At 41.3% G+C, this 25,543-nt stretch overlaps 1 protein-coding gene across 1 annotated transcript; it reads right to left on the reverse strand.

Moving 5' to 3' along the window:
* LOC135118872 (uncharacterized) lies at window positions 1-24,563 on the reverse strand. The gene is given in 33 exon segments (XM_064041939.1): window positions 1-402; window positions 998-1,116; window positions 1,780-1,882; window positions 2,345-2,449; window positions 2,844-2,945; window positions 2,976-3,411; window positions 5,003-5,173; window positions 5,637-5,733; window positions 6,336-6,442; window positions 7,242-7,334; window positions 8,072-8,187; window positions 8,774-8,808; window positions 8,811-8,895; window positions 9,297-9,333; window positions 9,885-9,936; window positions 9,939-9,991; window positions 12,682-12,826; window positions 13,483-13,609; window positions 14,106-14,261; window positions 14,965-15,085; window positions 16,546-16,722; window positions 17,153-17,259; window positions 17,333-17,447; window positions 17,834-17,856; window positions 19,075-19,163; window positions 20,867-20,924; window positions 21,165-21,296; window positions 22,192-22,274; window positions 22,440-22,550; window positions 22,831-22,940; window positions 23,383-23,699; window positions 23,701-23,768; window positions 23,771-24,563. Coding segments are annotated over 33 exon segments (4,548 nt in total). The 3' UTR covers window positions 1-297.
* Window positions 24,564-25,543: the final 980 nt, after the last annotated feature.

Consider the following 25,543-nt stretch of genomic DNA (forward strand, 5'->3'; position numbering starts at 1 on the left):
CTTCCTAAAAGTAAATGAATTTTTCAAATCGGTTCAGTAGTTTCGGGGCTTTTAGGATAGATACATACATCAGACAAAAAAGCTAGACGAGTTTAGACTAGCTATATGCCGCGGTTTCACCAGCGTCCTCCCTCCTCCCATTCCCGGAAAAATGTCACTCGAATTTTTCAAATCGTCAAACAAACAAAACAAAATTGTTTACTCTTCAAAATATTACTGTAGAAGGCTACTCTTCTACTTCCCGAGTACTAGAGGAACAACTTCACACAACCGGATAAAGATAGGTACATATTATATTCATTCCATGAGCATGGGGTCATCCAATTGCAGTTGAACCATTTGGTTACCGTTAACTAGAACGCCGTCCCGGAGCAGTAACTGCACGTTTAAGTCTGATAACTCCTGGAAAATAAACAGCATATTATGTTTAATTGTAATAATAAATGTGTCGATTAGCTATTATCTAGACACACGGCAGTGTGTCCGCCAAGTTCGAGCAAAAAGCGACACACCGGCCGTGGATTATATTACAGGAACCATTTCGGGCCAAATTCGACCCCTATAACTCAAAACCTATTTTATTTACGCACATCAAATTTCTAGTATCTGTTGAGACCCCTCACTTATCTAAAATACAAAATTTCATTAATATACCTATTGTAGGTCTTGAGATATTGACGTCAGAAAATCGCTATTTTACTATACACTCACTGACTGACTGACTGATTGACTGACTCACTCATCAAAACCTAGACCACTTCCAATGGTCGTATTGACTTGAAATTTGGCATGGAGGTAGGTCTTTATGTCAAGGTAAAGGGAAAAATCTGAAAATGGCCAAGTGTGAGTCGGTTTCAAAATAATGAAGGTGTAAATTTATACCCGGTGTAAATTTATACCCCTAAGGAACTAAAACGAACTAATTTATATATCCTATATATCGCCAATGTCACAAGCATGATGTTTCCCCTACAAGCACATTAAGCTACATCCTCACCTCGCCACTAACAATAGGATAGGCAGAAGGATCCTGTGAGTCTCCCCGCTGCAGTATCTTGGGGCGGCGCGGGTTCTTGGCTATGCCGCGACCGCGACGGGCGGGTTGGAATTCATCCACTGAAATACATGTATTTTTGTAAATTGCATGTTGGATTAGCGCATGGAGAGGTCCGAACCGTTATTGAGAGAGGAAATCAAGTTTCTTAAATGAAAGGCCCAATAAATATCATTGTATACTGTATAAATCTTTTTAAGTTTAAGTTTATCCCGTAGCCGAACACTGTCTCTTAAGATACAGGTCACCCTAGTTTAAGAGGCAGGGTTAATATACCTGTACAGATTTTGCAAAATACAACAATAATATTGTACCCGTGTGCATTGTAACGAACACTGCATATTATTTTTATTTATTTTTGTGCCTACCTATCTGTAATTTTTCTGTAATCTGTAATTTTCGCTAATAAATAAATATTTTATTTTTTTTATTTATTTATTTATACTGTTTTCAGTACAATATAAATAAAGTTTTGTTTATATAGTAGCAACAGAACTATCCATCTATATCTTAATATAAATAGAGTCCCGTTTTACCTGACTGCCAATGGGTCCAATTTTTATTCTACATTTTGAGTTAGTTATTCTTCATTTTTTTACACACCGACTGTAGGCAAACGCGAGTTTTGCTTGGATTTATAAATAATGGTGAGGGACCCACCATGCGCGAATTCGACTTGTACTTTTCTAGTTAAAAAATATTTATAATACTTTATTAATACATACACATGTTAGAGGGCGCGGGCTTGATGCAGGCGACATGTGTCCGCGGCACCGCGCTCAGCGCAGACAGCGCGCGGGCGCATGACGGTATCACACTTGTCGTGCCCTTTGTAACGGACAAAGGATATACTATGTACTATATTATGTTATACATATACTGGTAAATAATAAAGAAAAACTGCTGGCTTTAGAATCACTACTCCCCAAGAAGAATGGGGTAGTCATTGGGGCACAGGATGCAGTTTCCGGGACACGGTTGGTCAAAGCTAGTTAATATTAAGTGATTGTTATCGCAAAGAAAAGCTAGTCTTTCCGGTGTTTCACCCACATCTCGAAGGCACTACATCCCATAAACGGATGGGCAGAAAATAAACCCTATGTCCATTCTCATAGACGAAGCTGCCTACCCACCAACTTTACACTTTCATCCCTCTTTATCACTGCCAATATTCTGATCCATGCAGGTCTAAAGAATGCTCTATTCATACTAATAGGATAAAATACACTTCAAAGTAATGCTGTAATAAAAATATTCAATATTAGACGAATAATGGCAAAATAAGCGTACCTTTGCGAAAGACATCTTGGTAATCTCAATGAGCTTGTCATGAGGAACGTTCTGTTCTGAGAGGGTTTTCATCACATCTTCAGAAGACGGATTTAGGCCTTCCATCTGAAAATTATACATTAGATGTTTCTGGAACTATCTACCTCTATTAAACTAGCTATTTAGTACCGTTTCAACTGTATAACGAGAAAATCAGAAAACTATGCATACTCTACTCATACTATCTCCCGAAAATTTTCAGCCAAATTGCCGTTTTGAGCTACTACTAAGTAGCTATTTCCCGCGGCTTCATGTTCCGAGAGAACCAACTTCCAGCACATGATTAAAAAGTAGCCTTTATCAAGCAGTGAACGGTTCTCAGCAGTACTACCAAGTGTCATCAACATCCATCTAATAGTATTTACGTGAAAGAGGAACAAACATCCATACACACAAATAAACACGTACATTATGCAAACTTTTGCGTTTATAATATAAATAATTATTTAAAGCCACTAACCTCAACAACAACAATAGTAGCTGGATGCTTCAGTCTCAAATGCGTCCGCAAGTCGGATCGTATGCGAAACCGTTTGGGACAGCGTCCGCAGGCCACGCGCGGACCCCGTGTGAATGAGCCGGTGGTTCCTCATAGCTGTGGACCTGCACAGTTACAGCGAACATAATGTTCAGTCTCAAATGCGTCCGCAAGTCGGATCGTATGCGAAACCGTTTGGGACAGCGTCCGCAGGCCCACGCGCGGACCCCCGTGTGAATGAGCCGGTGGTTCCTCATAGCTGTGGACCTGCACAGTTACAGCGAACATAATGTTCAGTCTCAAATGCGTCCGCAAGTCGGATCGTATGCGAAACCGTTTGGGACAGCGTCCGCAGGCCCACGCGCGGACCCCGTGTGAATGAGCCGGTGGTTCCTCATAGCTGTGGACCTGCACAGTTACAGCGAACATAATGTTCAGTCTCAAATGCGTCCGCAAGTCGGATCGTATGCGAAACCGTTTGGGACAGCGTCCGCAGGCCCACGCGCGGACCCCCGTGTGAATGAGCCGGTGGTTCCTCATAGCTGTGGACCTGCACAGTTACAGCGAACATAGTTTTAGGCTAGGATAGGTATACACACATATATTCATTAGTTTTTATTGTTCCACTGCAGGGCACAGGCTTCTTTTCATAACGAGAAAGAATGACAGTTAAAGACCACGTACGCTCAAGGCTGAGGGTATTTTAGACTTATTCCAGGTTTTCAAAAATGTTTACTCACGGCCAGTTTCTTCATCAAAAGTTAAAGTTAAAGTAATGTCTAAAGTTAAAGTAACGGTCAAATTCGTTTTCAAGGCTAAAGTGACAGCAAAACTCATAGAAAAATTGAATTTAACCGTTACTTTAACTTTAGACATTACTGACTTTACTTTACTTTAACTTGATGAAGAAACTGGCTGTTAGTCAATAAGACACATAAGTTTGAGACATATTTAGACCTACTTAATTTGCCGATTATGTTGAAGATTATGACTATGTGTAGTCTATGGAAAAGGTGTTTGTGATAAAGCTTAATCATAATGTTAATCTAATCAATTGCTGAAGATGAAAAAAAAGCTCTGAAAAAGGTGAAGCAATAAGCGTATATAATGACTTTCATGCAAGAACTCTGATGATCACAATATTACATACAACACACCTTCTGAACGCTACTCCACAGACATCACAAGGAAGGGGCGTTCACCCGTGTGGACGCGCAGATGTTCGTTCCGCATGGACAGCGTGCGGAACCCGTGGCCGCACACCGGGCATGTGTGGACGGCCCGGCTTGTTGCCTGACCAGCTTCATCATCATCATCATCATCTCAGCCATAGGACGTCCACTGCTGAACATAGGCCTCCCCTTATATCTCCACAGATACCTGTTGGAAGCGACCTGCATCCAGCGTCGACGGCGACCTTTATAAGGTCGTCTGTCCACCTCGTTGGTGGACGTCCTACGCTGCGCTTGCTAGTCCGTGGTCTCCACTCCAGCACTTTTCGGCCCCATCTGCCATCTGCTCTGCGAGCCAGCTTGCTATCACAATATTACATACAACATACCTTCTGAACGCTACTCCACAGACATCACAAGGGAAGGGCGTTCACCCGTGGACGCGCAGATGTTCGTTCCGCATGGACAGCGTGCGGAACCCGTGGCGCATACCGGGCATGTGTGTGGACGGCCTGGCTTGTTGTTCGACCAGCTTGTGTTATCACAATATTACATACAACACACCTTCTGAACGCTACTCCACAGACATCACAAGGGAAGGGGCGTTCACCCGTGTGGACGCGCAGATGTTCGTTCCGCATGGACAGCGTGCGGAACCCGTGGCCGCACACCGGGCATGTGTGTGGACGGCCCGGCTTGTTCGACCAGCTTCATCATCATCATCATCATCTCAGGCATAGGACGTCCACTGCTGGACATAGGCCTCCCCTTAGATCTCCACAGATACCTGTTGGAAGCGACCTGCATCCAGCGTCTTCCGGCGACCTTTATAAGGTCGTCTGTCCACCTCGTTGGTGGACGTCCTACGCTGCGCTTGCTAGTCCGTGGTCTCCACTCCAGCACTTTTCGGCCCCATCTGCCATCTGCTCTGCGAGCCAGCTTGCTATCACAATATTACATACAACATACCTTCTGAAAGCCACTCCACAGACATCACAAGGGAAGGGGCGTTCACCCGTGTGGACGCGCAGATGTTCGTTCCGCATGGACAGCGTGCGGAACCCGTGGCCGCACACCGGGCATGTGTGTGGACGGCCCGGCTTGTTCGACCAGCTTGAGTTAGATGAGCCGTGGGCTTCTCTGTACATGGACAGGTACACACGAAAATAAAGTTTTCGATAAACTTTTGTCGTCACAAAATAGTCCGCATGTTATAGGTGTAGTCATATCCCAAACATACTGCTACCCGTTAATACCTATAGGATCCAGACAAGGTATGCGTCGCGATGGCGCGACCAAGCATATTATTAGACTGATATAATTTTCGACACACACGCCTCAAACGGAAGCATGTCTTTCACGGAACATGCCTCAGTACATCTGAATCCACCTTTAGGTATCAGCGGAAAGCAGAAATGCAGAAAGGGTATACAAGAGTTTTACATGAATAGCTCGGATTTTGGTGAAACATTTATCAAGAACTTGATGTCATTACACAGACGCTATTTTTAATCAAAATACTCTTATGCATTTAACGTAAGGTGATTCATAAGTTTACAGGTTCTTTAAGTCACATAACACTAGATATACACTAAGTACTAACTTGACATGTTTATGCAGGTCGGTAGCATGAGTGAAGGTGGCGTGACAATGTGGGCACGCGCCGCCGCCGCCGGTAGACTCCTCATGCGAATACATGCCTATAACGAATAGGTATACTTAGGTGCATGTTCCCTTCCTTGCCCCAATATGTGGAGGGACCACGAAGGATGGAAAGATGGTGGAGATGCCATAAGGCAGGTAGGTCAGGCGCCTTCTTGTAGGTCAAGTAACGTAGGGTAGGCGTGACCAGTTACTAGAACGGGTTCCTTGTCAACTCGAAACAAATCTGTCAACGGTTGGTCTTGATTGATCGGTGATTTTATTTTGAAAATATTGGGGTGTCATAGAAGGTGTCTAAGGGTTGAGCTAGTAACATTCCTCGTCCCTGAACACCCGCATTTTGGCGACGCTTCCTTCTTAGATTTTGCGTTATGACATCTCCGCTAGTCACTATTTCATTCTCCGTGGTTGGACTCGGGCTCGTGGCTTGAACGTACCGATTTCAGAAAATACTAGTCCGTTTTGAAATATGTTTCTGTGTTAGATAGCTCATTTATTGAGGGAGGCTATAGTATTGGCCTCTTATTATCCGGATTGAGCAATTGGAACACAAATTGACATTGGAACGCGGGTAAAACTGATGAAATGATCTAGTTTTAATATACTTACATATAATTAACAGCTTAATTAAATAACTCACCAGGCTTACTACTAGGGCGAATAGTATTATCGCTGTGTTCTTTCTTCCGATGCTTGTAGAGCGCAGTCTTATTCGGTAGCACCTCGCTACAATCGCGACATGGTATCCTTAGAAAACATAAACTTGGCTTTGCAACTACATATATTGGCAACACTTGAAATTATACAGTGCGAGTCTTTGGAGTCTTTGTTATTTTTCATTATTGGAATGAGGGAATTTATGCTTAGTCGTGGAAAAAAGTATTTTATGCTTATTTTGAAAGAACATTCTTCATGAGTAGAAAACATCCCAAGTGTTTTCAGTATTTGTTGTTATAGCGGCAACAAAAATACATTATCCGAAAATTTCAACCCTCTAACTATCACGGTTCATGAGATACAGCCTGGTGACAGACGGAGGGACAGACAGAGGAGTGAAAACAGTAGGGTCCCGTTTTACCCTTTGGGTGCGGAACCCTAAAAAGAAAAATAAAACAGACTTTTCCACAATTTTTTTATTTCATGAGGGACCCCTAATGACATACCACGATTATAATTTTGAGATTGGTTCATCAATTTATTTAATACTAGCCGTTTTCCCGCGGTTTCACTCGCGTCCCGTGGTAATTACTGCCCGTACCGGGATAAAATATAGCCTATGTTACTCGTGGATAATGTAGCTTTCGAATGGTGAAAGAATTTTTAATAACGGTCCAGTAGTTTTGAGCCTATTTATTACAACCAAACAAACAAACAAAGTTTTCCTCTTTATAATATTAGTGTAGATTTGTGCACTAGGACTACGAAAAAAGATTATACATTGCAAATACATATTGTGACATTTTAAATATATTTTCCAAAGACAAGGACTCACACTGTATATGAAAGCAATTTATCAAATATAAATATGATTTTTAACAAATAGTACCTGTAATCATCCTTGCTAATCTTGCTGGTGGCGCCAGGGTCATCAGGTCCTGTCTTCCCGTGGACCTTCTTACGATGATACGCTAGGCTCCAACTGCGATGAAATACAGATTTATCTCGAATATTATAGAGCTGTTGAGTTTATTTGGATAGAACTACTTACTGGACCAACTTGAAAAAGCCATTTCTGAAGCCTGAGAAAGGACATGAGGTTACTTTTATCCGATAATTCCCTTCGGACTTGATTGGAAGCAAGACATAGCCTATAGTTTACCTTAATGAACGGGCTATCTAACGTGGAAAGAGTGTTCAAGTTGTAAATTGTAAATTCTGAGATTTTCGCGTTCAAACAAACAATTTAACTCTTCAGTCCAGATGTCAGAAAATTCTCTTTAAATACGGGAGAAGCAACAGCAAGCATTTAATATATTAGGTACTGTAGAGATGTAGTACTGAAGTAGATTAGAAGTAGGTTTTATTAATTGTAATTGATACTGGCCGGACAATGATATAAATAGAAATAGAATAGTTTTTATATTGAAGTATGTCACTTCACCCCGAGTCAGCGAATAAACGCAAAGTTAAAGTTATTATTATGTTTTAATTTAATAACCTGAAGATCCCCGGTCCCTAGCGCACCACGCGCTACAGTACATAGTAAATTATATAGAATGCAGTGAAATTGTGCATAGTTAAGTGATACTAACATAGATTTAAGTTTCTAAGTAATAACAATACTTATGTCTCCTAGGGTGGTGAGCAATGTAGCCTAATTAGGTACTAGGTCTTTTGATTATATCCTAAGTAGAAAATATATATATTTCGATTTACCTGTTAGGAAAGGTGAGTTCACACTGGTTACACTTATAGAGAAAGTTCTCATTCGCGTGTTTCATGCGTCTGTGCACTTGTAGGTACGTCCAGTGCAAGTAGGAGCGACCGCAATCCTGTTGACAAAATATTTAACTGATTCGGTCACGCGAAAGATACTAGGTACGTAGGGAGAACAACCGGCAAGAAATTCCAAAGACACTTAAATAAAAACAGATTATTTACAATAGCTTTAAGCTATTCCTGAGAAAGTTATACAATGCAAATGAACGAGAATAATAATGAATAAAAAATATACAAAACAGTTTTAGGCGCATCATATAACATCAGAATACGCACAAAATCAGAATTATACCTCTATATATGTAGTTGAAAGCGGGTCAAAGCAAGAGAGGCACAAGGACGGACGGACACAAGGGCTAAACTTAAACTTAAAACTACTAACTTGATTTTCATGCTGTATTCACTAATAAAAGGATTATTTTAGAGAAAGTTGGCTTAATCTAAAAGAACTCATACGAAGTACCTGGCGTAAAAGTACCGCCCGAACACAATAAGTATAATCATTGGCAAGGATATTGAGCCCTGACTTTCACCTGCGCAGAAATGATTTATTGGTTTATTGCCATAAGTATACTGTGCGCAAAGCGATCCCCACTCTTCCGCCGAGAGCTCATTATCCGTGCCGGTAACTTTACCAACCTCACACAAGAAGTGCTTGACGACGGGAAAGTCCCGTAGCCGAGGATGCCGGTGGCTGATCGATTGCCGTCGGTATCGGCCGTCAGACCATCGGCCTGTTTCTTAGCGTCCGCTAGAGAGCGCTTTTAAAACCGTGCGTTATTTTGTTTCTAAGTAGATAATTTTTATATCTATTTTGATGATTTAATATTGATAATACACATATGAGGTGGCTTATAAAAAGTACCCAAATAACAGGAAAGTGATACGGTAACACAAAAGTACCAACCTGACACAATAATTACCCTCGTAACACAAAATACGTCTTTATCATGCAAGTGCTACTCTAACACAAAAGGTATCAACCTAACACAAACGTTCATCTCTAACACGAAAGTACCAACCTAACACAAAAGTACCAACCTCACACAAGAAGTGCTTGACCACGGGAAGTCTCCGTAGCCGAGGATGCCGGTGGCTGATCGATTGCCGTCGGTATCGGCCGTCAGACCATCGGCCTGTTTCTTAGCGTCCGCTAGAGAGCGCTTGTAAAACCGTGGGTGGTTTTGTGGGTTGTACATCTAAAAGGAAATTAATAATTTCGGTTATAATACTATCGGATTTTATCTAACTACTTGGCGCTCTTTCACAATAAAACTACTGAACCAATTTACATGAATTTTCGTACACAAATCAACCTGAGAAAAGACATAGGCTACTTATTACTGTGGTACACTCAAGTAGTAGTTTTCTCGGGACGCGGGTGAAACCACGGGGAACAGACAATGTTGTTATAAAACGGTGTATATGGATAATTGTATGTATTAGTTTATAAGTATAGTTAATGATATAGATATGTGTATTTGTATTCTTATGGGCTCTAGTTGCCTGAAATAAAGGTTTAAATAAATAAAACACTAGTTTATGACAGCGTTTTAACCTCCCTCCAGAGGGAGCTACTTCCAGCACCCGGATTGAAAGCAATAAGCCTTTACATAAGCACATACATAAGCCATAAGCTGCATTATACTATGTACATCATAATTCTTTCGGTTGTTTTAGTATGAGAGGAATCAACATACATACAAACCATCGAATTTATAATATTACTGGGATAATGTTAATTACTTACCTAGAATAAGTAGCAAAGCTAACTTTACAGATGTGGCAAGTGAAAGGGTTTTCACACCCTTGTGTATCGCGCGGTGACTGTTCAATCCGCTTTCTAAGTAGAATACGCTGGAAGAAAACATATTTTTATTTTACGTATACTAAGTTTGTTAATCATAAGGTTAAGCAATACTTGAAGCGGTCGATCCGTAGTTGGGTGACCGTCATGAAGAGTTCCTACGTGTGTCATATAAACCTCTTTGGCAGTCGTTTTGGGTAGTCAGAAGCCAAAAGTCTGTCTTAAAATCGGATTTTAGTTGCTCAGATAACTGGGTTGAGGACACTTGAGGAGATCAAACAGGCAGTCCGTCGATTTGACGACTAATTCAAAAATATTAAAAAGGACAAATATTCAAACAACCCAACTGAGAACCTTCTCTATTTTCGGCAGTCAGTAAAAGTCTCACACTCGTTCAAAAGTGGAGGGCTCGTGGCTAACATGATGACTTAATAAAAGCTAAAATGCGACTAACTCTTCGCAGTACTCGCAGCGGAAGGCCTTCTCGATCTCGACGACTCGTATGAGCGCCCTGGCTTCGTCTGCCAGCTGAGACAGTAGCGGCTCGCCTACTTCATTCGATACCTTGCGTTTATGCTCCTTTTCGGCAGTCGGTTAGAGGGTGCCAGGTCTCAAAATGGAGGGGCTCGTGGCTGATATGATGAGTGGCTCGTGGCTAATATGATGTGGGGCTCGTGGCTAATATGAAGGAGGGGCTCGTGGCTAACATGATGGATGGGCTCGTGGCTAATATGCTGAGGGGCTCGTGGCTAACAGATAAAAGCTATATAAAATGCGACTAACTCTTCACAGTACTCGCATCGGAACGCCTTCTCGATCTCGACGACTCGTATGAGCGCCCTGGCTTCGTCTGCCAGCTGAGACAGTAGCGGCTCGCCTACTTCATTCGATACCTGGCGTTTTATCCTCCTTTTCCGGTAGTAGGTTAAAGTGTGCCAGGTCTCAAAAATGGAGGGCCTCGTGGCTAATATGATGAGGGGCTCGTGGCTAATATGATGTGGGGCTACTGGCGAATATGATGTGGGGCTCGTGGCTAATATGTTGTGGGGCTCGTGGCTAATATGTTGTGGGGCTCGTGGCTAACATGATGTGGGGCTACTGGCGAATATGATGTGGGGCTCGTGGCTAATATGTTGTGGGGCTCGTGGCTAATATGATGTGGGGCTCGTGGCTAATATGATGATGGCTTAATAAAAACTATGTGACTAACTCTTCGCAGTACTCGCATCGGAACGCCTTCTCGATCTCGACGACTCGTATGAGCGCCCTGGCTTCGTCTGCCAGCTGAGACAGTAGCGGCTCGCCTACCTCATTCGATACCTGACGTTTTATCCTCCTTCTTCGAAAGTCGGTTAAACAGTCTCCCAGGGCTCAAAAATGGAGTGGCTCGTGGCTAATAGTATGATGGGGCTCATGGCTAATATGATGTGGGGCTCGTGGCTAATATGATGTGGGGCTCGTGGCTAACATGATGAGTGGCTCGTGGCTAATATGATGTGGGGCTCGTGGCTAATATGATAGGTGGCTGGTGTCTAATATGAAGTGGGGCTAGTGGCTAATATGATGAGGGGCTCGTGGCTAACACGATGCTGGCTAAATAAAAGCTAAAATGCGACTTACTCTTCGCAGTACTCGCAGCGGAAGGCCTTCTCGATCTCGACGACTCGTATGAGCGCCCTGGCTTCGTCTGCCAGCTGAGACAGTAGCGGCTCGCCCACTTCATTCGATACCTGGCGTTTTATCCTCCTTTTCGGCAGCAGGTTAAAAGCCTCAAATGTCTCCAAAATGAAGGGGCTCGTGGCTAATATGATGGAGGCTCGTGGCTAATATGATGTGGGGCTCGTGGCTAGTATGATGAGTGGCTCGTGGCTAATATGATGGAGTGGCTCTTGGCTAATATGATGAGGGCTCGTGGCTAATATGATGACGGGCTCGTGGCTAATATGATGAGGAGCAGGTGGCTAATATGATGACGGGCCTGTTGCTAATATGATGAGTTGCTTGTGGCTAATATGATGTGGGGCTCGTGGCTAATATGGTGAGTGGCTCGTAGCTAATATATAGAAACTATATAAAATGCGACTAACTCTTCACAGTATTCGCATCGGAAGGCCTTCTCGATCTCGACGACTCGTATGAGCGCCCTGGCTTCGTCTGCCAGCTGAGACAGTAGCGGCTCGCCCACTTCATTCGATACCTGACGTTTTATCCTCCTTTTCCGCAGTCGGTTAAAGTGTGACAGGTCTCAAAATGGAGGGGCTCGTGGCTAATATAATGAGTGGCTCGTAGCTAATATGATGAGGCGCTCATGGCTACTATGATGGAGGGGTTCGTGGCTTACATGATGAGTGGCTCGTGGCTAACATGATGAGTGGCTCATGGCTAATGTGGTGAAAACTGAATAGAAGCTACAATGCGACTAACTCTTCACAGTACTCGCATCGGAAGGCCTTCTCGATCTCGACGACTCGTATGAGCGCCCTGGCTTCGTCTGCCAGCTGAGACAGTAGCGGCTCGCCCACTTCATTCGATACCTGACGTTTTATCCTCTTTTTCGGCAGTAGGATGAAAGTCTCCAAGTTTCATAAATAGAGGGGCTCGTGGCTAATAGGCATGATGGGGGCTCGTGGCTAATATGATGAGGGCAGGTGGCTAATATGATGAGGGGCTTGTGGCTAATATGATGTGGGGCTCGTGGCTAATATGATGATGACCTAATAAAAGCTAAAATGCGACTAACTCTTCACAGTACTCGCATCGGAAGGCCTTCTCGATCTCGACGACTCGTATGAGCGCCCTGGCTTCGTCTGCCAGCTGAGACAGTAGCGGCTCGCCTACCTCATTCGATACCTGGCGTTTTATTGGTTTCGATAGTTTCGGGGACTCTGAAATAGTTTTGAAAATGTAAATGGAGATAAACTAGCTGTTGAGTGCGGTTATGAAGGCTCTACTTCCCGTATGTAGATAAATAACTGCCTGTCTTTTATTCTTATGTACAGGTCATAAAGTTTCATCAAAATCTTCCCGGTAGTTTTTGCATGTATGAGTAACTAACATTCATTTTATATGCATGAAATTACACACCCTGGTAATCTTAAATGAATATTATAAAGCTGAAAAATTCTGGACCTGGTAATTTCATAGCGGTCCAGAATTGGCTTTGGGCTACTTTTACCAGGGTGCGGGATGTAGTTCCTTCAGGAAACTGTTGAAATTGCAGAAAATAGTGAGCTGTACTACTGCCACGTTTCGTCCAAAATCCAGTCGTATTCGCGCACAAGAGTTGCAAACATACATACAAACATTCTCACAAACTTTCGCATTTAAAAGTATACCCTATCAAACAAATAAAAACATTTGCAAATCGGTCCAGGCGTCTTCAAGTAATCGGTGAACATAGGTACATAAAAATAAAAAACATACCGACGAATTGAGAACCTCCTCCTTTTGGGAAGTCGGTTAAAATATAAGTATAGATATCTATGTTACACAGGCCATAAATAAAATAAACATAAGCACAGCTAAACACATACAAACTTACCCACAATCTGCACGGTATGTCTAACAAGGCCGCTGGTGGGAGACAGCTGAACGGTCATCTCTTCGGCTTCCTCTTTCAGCTCGTTGGCAAACGCTTCGATGCATTCCGTTGATTTTGTGGCATGCTCCTGTTTTATAGAGATAGAAGAGAGAACGCTTGTGTGAGCAAATAATTCATGATGGGTCCACACCACACAGTCTGGTACGTATAGTGTTTTGTACGAACTTACCTATAGTCTGCGTAAAAATCTAAAGTGGAAATGTAAAATGAATGAAAATATGACGACAAGATGTTTGTGCAGACTTATCATTGGCTCAGACTTTTATAGGCACCGATTTCTTGCTCAGACCAAATTCTATGAAAGTCTGTGTGAAGTTGGTATCGTGTAAACCTACCCTAAAGGGACCGGAAGAAAAGACTGCCCGTTTTTCTCGAGGAGGCTGGTTTTGACGTTTATTGTAAAAAGGTTATGTCCAAAACTTCTATAATCAGAATGTATCTAAAAACAGTCTTCTCCCACCAAATTACTGTTTCGCTATGAAGTTAGCCATTTGATACTTCTACAAACATTTTGACTATCCTATAATCACTTCAAAGCGGTAAAATCATTTCACGATAGCTACCTGTGCATGACGATGGTCTCTGAAAGCCCTAGTGCACACAGCACAGACTCGCACCAGTGTTGGAGCTAACTCCTCCTCGTGTGCTCTCACGTGCATGCGGAGGCGAGAGCGACGGGTCAACTGCTTTAGACATATGTGGCATTGGAAGGGTTTGATCTGGGGACGAGAATTTTTATTAAAGAACCACAAGCTAAGATTTGAATTAATGCAAATTACAGCTTCCAACTAACGTTACTAATGTTGTATTTTTAAACATACACATAAAATACGAAATAAAAATTATTTTCATAGAAAAAGAAAATCGACTTGGTAGATGACTCCAACATAGTTCGAAAAAGGCTCGGTAGATGATGATGAAAGAATCGTAAATAGACTTCTAATTTTCGATGAAAACACAAAATAAATACTCGCTTCTAGGCACCGACTACCTGAGCGAAACTTTCTATATTATTTATGTATTTCCAAAGTATTTTTAACACGCTTATATTAAGGCTACTGCATGCATGCCGGCGGCAATGCCGCCGGTTTCATGCCGAGCGGCTATGCCGCCAGCAATACAAGCGGCACAAAATCGTTTTTAAATCGTTTTACCGCACAATTGGCTTCTTTGTGCGTTAAAGCCGGCGGCTTTGTATGCCGTCGGGTGCACGGCGGCTTGCCCGGCGGCCCTGCCGCCGGCACTGTGTGTAGGAGCCTTTAGCTTCACGTGTAACTATGTATGTAAGAAAATCTTGGAATCTTAGTTTGACCCACTTCCCGGTCTTCGATTAAGATGAAATTTCGCACACGCTCTGAGTTTAGATGACAATACATGACTTATGTGTTTCTTAGTTTTTAAATTATTATTAGATTTCCTTACCTGTAAATGTGTAACTCCATGCTCGTCCAAAGTCTGTTTGTCTAAGAACCGCTTGTCGCACGTGACGCACACATAGCGACGCGTGTCTGTGTGAGTGCGACTGTGTTTCGTTAGAGTCGCCCTGTTGAACAATTTGACGTATCCTGTTTAAATCTGAAACCTCTTCTAAAGCAGAAAGTTTTAGAAGTAGAAACCTATAAGTACAGTAGTCCTATTCAATAATAATAATGGCCATCTACATATGTATATCAAAATCAATTTTAGGTATAATTATTTTTCTCTCTTCGGAGATCAGCCAGCTGCGAAGGACCCATTATAAACCACAAGATGACTTTATAATTCCAATCATAGAAGGATAATTGTCATAAACACACTTTAGAAAAGGGTAGACAGATGATTTACCAATGTAACCTAAGACAGGAAACAACATAAAAAGGCTTCATTCATATAGATTCATTCACCTGAGACGATGGTCTTCTTTTAAAGTCTGTTAGGAATGTTAGCAGAACTTTCTGGAGCAGCATCCTATAGACTTAGCAGTATATTTCCCTGACCTGAGGAAGAAGGTCTTCCCGCAGCCGTCTACAGGGCACTGCCAGCGCTTGTGCTTGTCATGCTGGAAGTGCACGTGGTCGAACAGCTCCGTCTCCGTGGAGAAGGTGGTTCCTGAACACTCCAGCGTTAGGGAGATGCTCTTCAAGTAGCCTTCAGTGTTATACCAGCTTTTTAGTGCGAACATTTTAAGGAGATGGCATATAGTAGCCATCATTTAACAATGCCATGGGTTCTCCAATATAGCTCCTTTTAAATATGTATCTGGTGTTCTGTTGATTCTCAATCCTATTCTTTGAAATATCTGGTCTTCTACTGGTTGTCAATCCTAAAATACTTGGGAAATGGCTAGACAAATGGCTTTTCTTACCTGAGACGACGGGTTTTAAAGACCCTGTTGGAAAATTAGCAGTCTTCTAAGAGAACTTTCTAGAACTATATTTCACTGACCTGAGGAAGAAGGTCTTCCCGCAGCCGTCTACCGGACACTGCCAGCGCTTGTGCTTGTCATGCTGGAAGTGCACGTGGTCGAACAGCTCCGTCTCCGTGGAGAAGGTGGCTCCAGAACATACCAGAGTTAGGGAGATGCTCTCCAAGTAGCTTTCAATGTTTTACCAGCTTTTTATGGCGAAAATCTTAAGAAGATGGCATATATTAGCCATCATTTATCAATACCTATAGGTTCTTCTACATGGCTTCTTTGAAATACCTGGTCTTCTACTAGTTGTCAATCCTAAGACACTTGGGAAATGGCTAGACAAATGACTTTCTTACCTTAAAGCTTGGTTTTCTTTCAATATCTCGTGGAAACTTAGCAGTCTTCTAAGAGAACGTTCTAGGAACAGCACCCTAGTCTTTGCAGAATATTACCGTGACCTGAGGAAGGTCTTCCCGCAGCCGTCAATCTAGCTTCTGGTCTTCTGATCCTCAAAATACCAGAGAAACAGCTAGCGGAATGACTTTTCTAACCTGAGACGTACCTACTATCTTCTTAAAAGTAGTCTTCTAAGAGAACTTTCTAGAACTGACCTGAGAAAGAAGGTCTTCCCGCAGCCGTCTACAGGACACTGCCAGCGCTTGTGCTTGTCATGCTGGAAGTGCACGTGGTCGAACAGCTCCGTCTCCGTGGAGAAGGTGGTTCCTGAACACTCGGTGCAAGTGTAGCGGCCGTCAGGGCGTATCAGGTTTGTGGATTCGTGGAACTGCCTAGAGAAGGTATTGGAATTTAGTTGGGATTTCTGTAAGCTGTCTATCCATTGTTTTGGGATTAGAGATTGACACAATTTATTTGGATACAGGTTATAGAAATCCACCGTTAGGGAACTACTGACTTCTGCCCGCGGTTATGTAGCCAGGGGAACCTATTTCGCGCACCCGGTTAATCATCATCGACGAATGGGTAGGTAGTCCATTAATCGAAGAAATACTGTTTTGGGCCACCAGTTTCTCAGATAAGCGTGTACAAACAAAAACTCTTCAGCTTTATAATCTTTACTCTACTTACACTGAAAATGTGTGCACAGACAGTCTAGAGTCTGAGAGATAACTATTTATTATTATACGGCTGCAGGGAAACGGATGGAACCGCGGGCAATAGCTAGTCATTACATACATAAAGAACTTAAAATACACTTACATATGAAACTTAAGCCTAACTTTCGAAGTGAACGACTCATTACAATTATGACATGTAACAACTTGAGGGTTGGAGGTCGGCTCCCGGCTGCGGCGTTTTCTAGGACGCTGCAAAGTTAAGCATTTGATTTGGACATAGTATGGAGTAGGGAAACGGCTAGGCAGGTGGTTTGAAACTTACCATAACGAGAAGATCGCTGTCTATGGATGATTCTACTTGTCTTGGTCTTCCCTGAGCTCTCTGCCATAAAATATAAAAAATAATAAACAATGATTTCAGAAAAAATATAAATAGGCTGGTAAAATATAATATACATGTTCCTCTTAATATGTAACAAATGGAACAGGGCATATAATATTTTTGGCTATTTTGGTTAAATCAGAAGAAGAGAAGAAAAATTTTAGATCGAAAGTAAATAATAGATCGTAAAAACAATCATAAAACTGTCTGAGCTACTTATCAATTTATTTATTTTTCAGTATATTGTAGAACAGTTCACCATTAATTTGATAATACTTTTTGCAGGTATAAGACAGGTAAAGATATAATAAATAAGCTATTTCTTTAAAAGAACCATACCTACCTTCAAGAAATCTTCCTCCGTAGGTATACAAATAAGATTGCCTAGGTCTTTAGATTTCCGTTTCCGACCACGCCTTCTACATCTATGGTTTGTCAAACCTTCTGCACTTGCGAAGATTTGACTGTGGGACAAAATATAATAATCAACATGCATGGTCAAGAAAAATTATGCTTTAGGCCCAAGTTCAAATACAATTTATAGATAGTTCAACTCAGATTTGCGCGTGGCCCTATGTGTGCGTCGGCTTGTAAATATACAACTTTCATTCGTGTGACAGTGACGTCGTCCGAGCATGACGTGTTCTTATCGCTTTTGTTATGGGTACAGTCGTTTACGAAAAGTCTAGTTCTTCACGAAGAAATTATTAAGGAGTCAGGTAAAGCGTTTAAAAAAATGAAACAATATTCAAAGCATTTTATTATTAAATATAGTTTTTCATTATTTTCTCATACGTCTTTTCAAATTGACATTGACAGTATCTAAGAATTAAATACTCACTCCTTACATATTTTCTAGCTCGGGGTACGCGGACAATAAATAAAAGTGTGGACTAAGAATGTAAAAAGAGGTACAATCTAGTATAATAATGTAAACAAAATGTGTGGGGAATTTTAAAAAATTATATTGCTTCGCATAATGTCGACCAAAATAAGACGGAAATAATGAAACTCATAAATGAACGTTTAAGTCAAATTGATGAAGGGATGTGGGGTAATACTTGTCGACATGTACCTACAAAAGAAAAAAGAAGAGTACTATAGACATTTTGACATGGAGTCAGAATTTGTAATTCACCTTGGAGAGTAGCGAATCCGGAAATTCATCATTTGATTTTTCAACTAGCGATTCATAATCATTATAAATAAACATTAAATTACGTAATAACTGTTTTTCTTTAAACAGCCGTATACAACCCCTAAATAACTGTATTGTACCCGACTGTACCTCTTGTCACGCACACAAAGTCACTGTATATGTACAAGGGTTACCCACACATAAGGCCGCGCGCACGACTGAGTTGAACTTACTATAATAATAATAATAAGCCCGCAGGGCATCTGAGGCGGATGACGGGGAGTAGCGACCCGCGGGGCTATATATCCGAGTGCTCCAGGGAGAGTATACTGTCCCCATCTCCGGCTTGCCGGAGTGAAGCATGACGGGGATAGGTCTCCCACCTCTTGGCTTGCCTTCATCGGCCGGCCAGAGTGGAGTCGCTAGAGCAAGGTTAGTCCTGCTCGGAGGGTAGGTGCCTCGTGGTAAGTGGCGAGTGGGCCGGTGATGCTGGACCCACAGGGAGCGCGTGATCTGCGTTTAAAGTCCGCCGAGGTATCCTCACCCTTCTCAGCCGCTCATGTCCCTGTTGCCCCTTGTTGCGTTTTAGCGACTGATTCCCGGGGCCCAGTAAGTGAGTTGGCGAGTCTCCACCTGCCATTTTAACATGTATTTAATACATTGTCATCGGCAGGTGCCATAGTTCCCGTAGTTTTCCCATTCCTAGTCCATTAACATCCCATCACAATAGCCCAAGTAGTTTTCATCCTTAGTTAGCAATAGTTTAGCACAGAACCGGGGATTGTCCTTGGGTACATTTCTATAGTGTATACAGGGATAATCGTCGGTTTTGTGTCACCATTTCATTAAAGTTGTCTCAAAAGGGCTTCAGCGTGTTGGCTTCGGCCCCACGTTCGCCTCCCAAAATCCGGGACTCTGTAGTCCCGAGGTCAAAAGAGACATACATTTATAATAATAATAAAGCCCGCAGGGCATCTGAGGCGGATGACGGGGAGTAGCGACCCCGCGGGGCTATATATCCGAGTGCTCCAGGGAGAGTATACTGTCCCCCATCTCCGGCTTGCCGGAGTGAAGCATGACGGGGGATAGGTCTCCCGCCTCTTGGCTTGCCTTCACCGGCCGGTCAGAGTGGAGTCGCTAGAGCAATGCTCGGAGGGTAGGTGCCTCGTGGTAAGTGGCGAGTGGGCCGGTGATGCTGGACCCACAGGGAGCGCGTGATCTGCGTTTAAAGTCCGCCGAGGTATCCTCACCCTTCTCAGCCGCTCATGTACCTGTTGCCCCCTTGTTGCGATTTAGCGACTGATTCCCGGGGGCCCAGTAAGTGAGTTGGCGAGTCTCCACCTGCCATTTTACGTGTATTTATTACATTGTTATCGGCAGGTGCCATAGTTCCATAGTTTACCCATTCCTAGCCCACTAGCATCCCATCACAATAGCCCAAGTAGTTTTCATCCATAGTTAGCAATAGTTTACTACAGAACCGGGGATTGTCCTTGGGTACTATAGTGTATACAGGGATAATCGTCGGTTTTGTGTCACCATTTCATTAAAGTTGTCTCAAAGGGCTTCAGCGTGTTGGCTTCGGTCCCACGTTCGCCTCCCAAAATCCGGGACTCTGTAGTCCCGAGGTCAAAGAGACATACATTTATAATAACAAACATTTTATTTCGGAATAAATTCCATATTTGTTAGTAACAGTACAAACTTATAAACTAGTGTTAGTAACTACAATAATTGTTAGTAACAGCAAGAACTTATAAACTAGTGTTAGTAACATTATTTATCAAACCTACAAGCGTGAGGCTCGCCGACCCTGGGAATGTCTACTTGACTGCATGCAGTCGTATCCACCGCCCAAGATCGGAGAGTCCCACCTTTCAGCCAACGTTCCGAGAATGATATTGGGGCTGGCGCGAAACCGGCGAAGCAGACAAACGTCAACAACCATTTACTATTAATTTTCATTTTTATTTTCAAAGGAAACTGTTGTTTTCAGAAAAACCGGCCAAGTGCGAGTCGGACTCGCGCAAGAAGGGTTCCGTACCATTGTTTAGAAAATGAGCAAAATAATCATGTTTGTTGTATGGAAGCCCACCAAAATATTTATTTTATTCTAGTTTTCAGTATTTGTTGCTATAGCGGTATATATACAAAATACATCATCTGTGAAAATTTCAACTCTCTAACTATCAGAAGGACTTAGCAGCGAAAACAATAGGGTCCCGTCCCTTTGGGTACGGAACCCTAAAAACGGACGTTTGTACTGTCGGTTAACTTGGGCCTCAGAATATTAGGACATTTAAATCATTGAGCAAGGCGCAAAATTTATATCATACCTGCAATTAAAGCATTTGTGTGTCTTCGGGTATCACCGTCCTGACCATCTTCTTTGCCCTAAAAATAATCCTTATTAATTTTATACAGTAGCTTCCGCATGCGGTCAAAAACACAGGACGCTTTTCAACCTGCTTGTGGAAGCTTGTCAATAAGATAATATTGCCTGATTTGTAGTCATTTAGGATTGGACTACATCTGGCATATGTGGTTCAATCCTTAAAATCAAATCTATTTATTTCGAACCACAAAGATCTATATTTTGTTAGTAAATAAGGTTTTATGTTTTCTATTATTTACCTTGGCAACACAGAGTAATTTCTGCAACTCTTGCGTGGCTTCAACATCAGCCGTTTGAACGATCCAGATCTCATCCTCACTGCTGTCTACGCATTCCTGCTTAACTTCAGTTTTTATGATGGGTGGCTTTGGCTGTTTGGTATATTATATAATTATTTAAAATATGTGATATTTTGAAGATCATACACAAAGTATGCCCTTTTCACAGACAATATAAACGTCCGTTTTGCTTAAAACAACTGTTCACTTTCAATTTTTGAGCGTGAAAATTCATATTGTGTAGTATGGTTGTTTTAAGAAAACTGACGTTTATGCTGTCGGTGAATTTGGGCCTAAGAGAAGTGTAAAAAACATACTAAAATATAGTACACATAGGTATAACTCAGCTACATCCGGTTAGACTTGAAGCCGACCCCAACATAGTTGGGAAAAGGCTCGGAGGATGATGATGATGTCTTCATATAGGTATAACTATGAACTATATGATAGTAAGTGAGTGTATAAGAGAAAGTGAGTGTGAATAGGCTAAAATGAAATTCTAAACATAATATAAAAATAAATGGATTTCACGAGGATGGAATGAAACAAAAATGATTCAGTATTCTATGTAAAAACTATTAAAGTATTGATATATTAAAATCTTAATATGTCTTGATAATTTTAATAAAACTAACCGCTTCTTTGCTAGGTTCATTCTTTTCTTCACAATCTTCGTCATCTAGAATTTCATTCAACAAGTATTATCATCTAAAAGTCGCTACTATGTTTGAGATACAGTCTGTATATGTAAAAAGGATCGAGGTCGATGGCGCATTAAAAATGTGTTATACCAGGGCCCTTACGTCTTTTGAAGACACTAATGTCTTCTGCGCAAGTTTTACCGACTCACCACTCAAAAGGAGAATATACTCAATTCGGATGTAAGTATTTTTAAACCAGAAAGCTGTTACTGTCAGTTATATTATGTTATCCCTAAAACTATTAAGTAGACTAGATATTAGATGCTGATTATTTCACAAATAAATACCTTTTCTATCACCATCTTTTTGTTTGAACTTCGAGTACGAGTAGCAATGGGAGACGACCTTTTAGGCGATGTTTCTTGTTCATCTGAAAATATATTGGCATTTTATTACTTAGGAACAACACATATGACATAAATATGACATAAATTCTAGTAGCATTTTGCGCAACTTTGCGCAAAGCGCTAAATGTTTGCGCAATGTGACAAAATTATATGCGCAAAGTTATATGGTTTAGTAAAAAGAACTCTACCTTTATTTTCTTGTTTCATTTGTTCATTTTCATCTTTTAAACTTTTATTAGGTTCGGATTTCTCGTGAGCTGCCTTCAAGTGACCTTTCAGCCATTTTAAATTTGCGTAGCCTGTAATACGAATAAAGCATGCATACTTCTAATAAATAAATGCGTTTATCAGTTCATGAACTTTATAAATCTTAAACATAATAGGTTCTTTTCAAAGTCTAAATCAAGATAACTAACTCCCGATATTTTTAATATAAAAAATAATTCTTTAAAGTCACATCCCTTTTATCTGTGAACAGGTCGGATGGATTAGGCCGGATGACCGATGTTCCATTGCATTGAAATATTTTTAACGTAATGGGGTCAAATCTAGCAAAATCTTGTTTTCAAAACAACATACCATAGAAACAAAGTGGGCATGGGTAAACATCGCCGTCTTCCAAATCATGCTTATGTGTCTCACAGTGAACCAACACTTCCGACAAATCCGGGAATACTTGCTCGCAAAATCTGGTAACAATAGTATTTTGATTTAGAGAAATAACTCGATAATCACACTAATATAATTAAGATGAAACTTTGTGTGTGTTGTTCTTAACGGACAAATGACTGAAAGGATTTTGATGAAACCCGGTGACTTTTATTCAGGTGCGAGAAGTGATTTCCTTGAGAAGCGGGTGAAACAGATGGATGCTAGTATTATCTAAGCGCAAAATAATCTGAGAGCCAGCAGCTACAAGTCATGAGCCATAAGTAAGTAAAACTTTGCAGTAAACAATGGTTCATAAAATACTGTCTGTTCCCCGCGGTGGTACTCAAATCCCAATTGAACTACTTCCCACACCTGGATAAAGTTGCCGCTGTCCTTTCTCGGTCTCTAGACAATCCGTGTCCCCGTGTGTGTAAAGGGATACATATGCTTACTTTAAGATATCATTAAAATTACAATTACCTGCACTTCAACTCAGTAACTTCACTATTATCACACTGGTACTTCCCTAAAAACTCCTTCACTTCCTCATCAGCCTCCTCCAGATTGTCTATGATATTATCTATCTCCGGTTCCGGTTCCACAATCTCTACATCACTGGAACTACCGTCCTTCTTCTCATCTTTGACAACTATGACATCATCAGATCTCGGATCATTGTCTATAGGTTTCGTTATAATCTCCCCGTCAGAACCAATTTCGACTTTCACAAATTCTTCTTTATCTAACTTAGAATCCTGTTTACTCATCATATCTTTATGTTTCCTAAATGGGTAAAATTGAAATTTTAACCTTCTGAAAAATATACTGCTGATTATTACGTATGACCAGAAATTCGTCGGGATTCAAAATTGGTTGGCACTTTTCATCCGGCAAGGTTTAAAATTTTCGTTGAGACAGCATTCACATATAATCTTCAATTGCGTCGACATTTTCTTTTGAGGAGAACATCTATGTACCCTCTGGTCTTCGTTATCAAAGAGGTACAGTTTATCGACACTGTTATCGACATGTTTTCCACAAATGAAACATATTTGACTTTCTGTCTCTCCTATAAGTACCCCATCGATATCGATATAGGAAATAGGTTTGGTCCAACTCTTATGCACTAGTCTTGAAGGATCAGTCTTCCTAACATGTCTTCTCTCGCTGTAACCTTGGTCATAAGGCAAAGACGTCATTGGCGAATCCTTGAACATGTTCAAAATCTCCTCTCTAGTATAAGCCAGATTATCATTCCTCTGGTAATTGTCATCGTAGTTCTTAAAATTATCTTTTATCAAGCTTTTTGGAGACTTATTCCGACTAGTCACAGGGTTCAAAGTTGCGTACGTTTTAGAATTGTTAGCTTCTAAGTATTTAGTGAACTGAGCTTCGAATCCCGATGTGTTATTGCAAACTAGTTTAAATGGTAAAGAATTAACAAAACTGCATTTGGGACTAGAATTTTTGCTGGACCATCTTGAAACAGGACTTTCGACTATATTAATTTTCTTTGTTTCCGCATGTATTGTATCTATTTCCGGATCGTTAACATCATCAGCGTATTTGACAAAGGGTATTTTTTCAGCTGTTAAATCTATTAAGGGATCATCATTGTCAAAATGTATTTGTGAAGCCCGAATTTGTGTGCCATCGTCCATATATAGACCAAATCGTTGGCCCCATCATTGGTGTCCAACATTTGATCAAAGTTTTGTGTGAGGTCGTCGGCTTGTAAATTTTGTTCGGTATTCAATAGGAATTGGTATATGTTTTCGGATAGGAAACTGGCTGGTTTCTGGTTATGGAGTTTAGGTCGACTTCGAAGCCTAGGAGGCCCTGTAATGAAGGGATTTTATTAAGATGAAAGATTACGAATTTTACTTGATTTTCAAATAGTGTTCTTGCATAAATTATGACGCATACTTGTGCTCGAAACTGAATTTGGCGTGAACTATACAAGGTTACCATAAAGTTTTGGGACCCCAGTACACTTCAGTTCTACTGATGTAAACGCTAAGATATTAAATAGAACCCTCCACAAGTATTTAGGTTTTGAAGACTATAAAATAGATACTTGGGTGGATAAATGTGCGGCCAAGTCCGAGTCGTAAACAAAGGCTTTGCAGACTATTAATTTTATGAAAATGTTTTCGCAATGTCCATTTAGTAACTTTCCTGTAATTTACTCAAAACCTAAATTATCTCTCTGACCATTAAAGAATTAATGGACTGACTAATACACCTGCAAATTGACTTACCGAGCCTTATCTAGGAACATCTGGAAGTTATCATCAGGCTCCACCCTGAGAGCTACTTCTTCACCTGTTGCATTCTCCATGCAGAGGATCAAGGGGCTGTGTCTCTGTCATTTTCACTACAACAATAAAACCTCAGTAATATTACAAGGCAGCTACTCTGGCTTTACATAGGGAATAGTTTTAAGTAATCATCATATACCTAGCGCTATCCCAACTATTTTTGATTCAGTTTTTAGTATAACTAGATACAGCTGAGTACCAGTGTGCCTATCTGACCTCCTCTACCTGGTTACCGGCCAACCTAAACCCCTGGTTAGACTGGCTTCAAAAGTTGAGTTTCAAGTACAGATGTTTTATTTATTGAAAGCAAGTGAGCTATA

This window comes from Helicoverpa armigera, chromosome 27 (genome assembly GCF_030705265.1).
Source record: "Helicoverpa armigera isolate CAAS_96S chromosome 27, ASM3070526v1, whole genome shotgun sequence".
NCBI classification, from domain to species: domain Eukaryota; kingdom Metazoa; phylum Arthropoda; class Insecta; order Lepidoptera; family Noctuidae; genus Helicoverpa; species Helicoverpa armigera.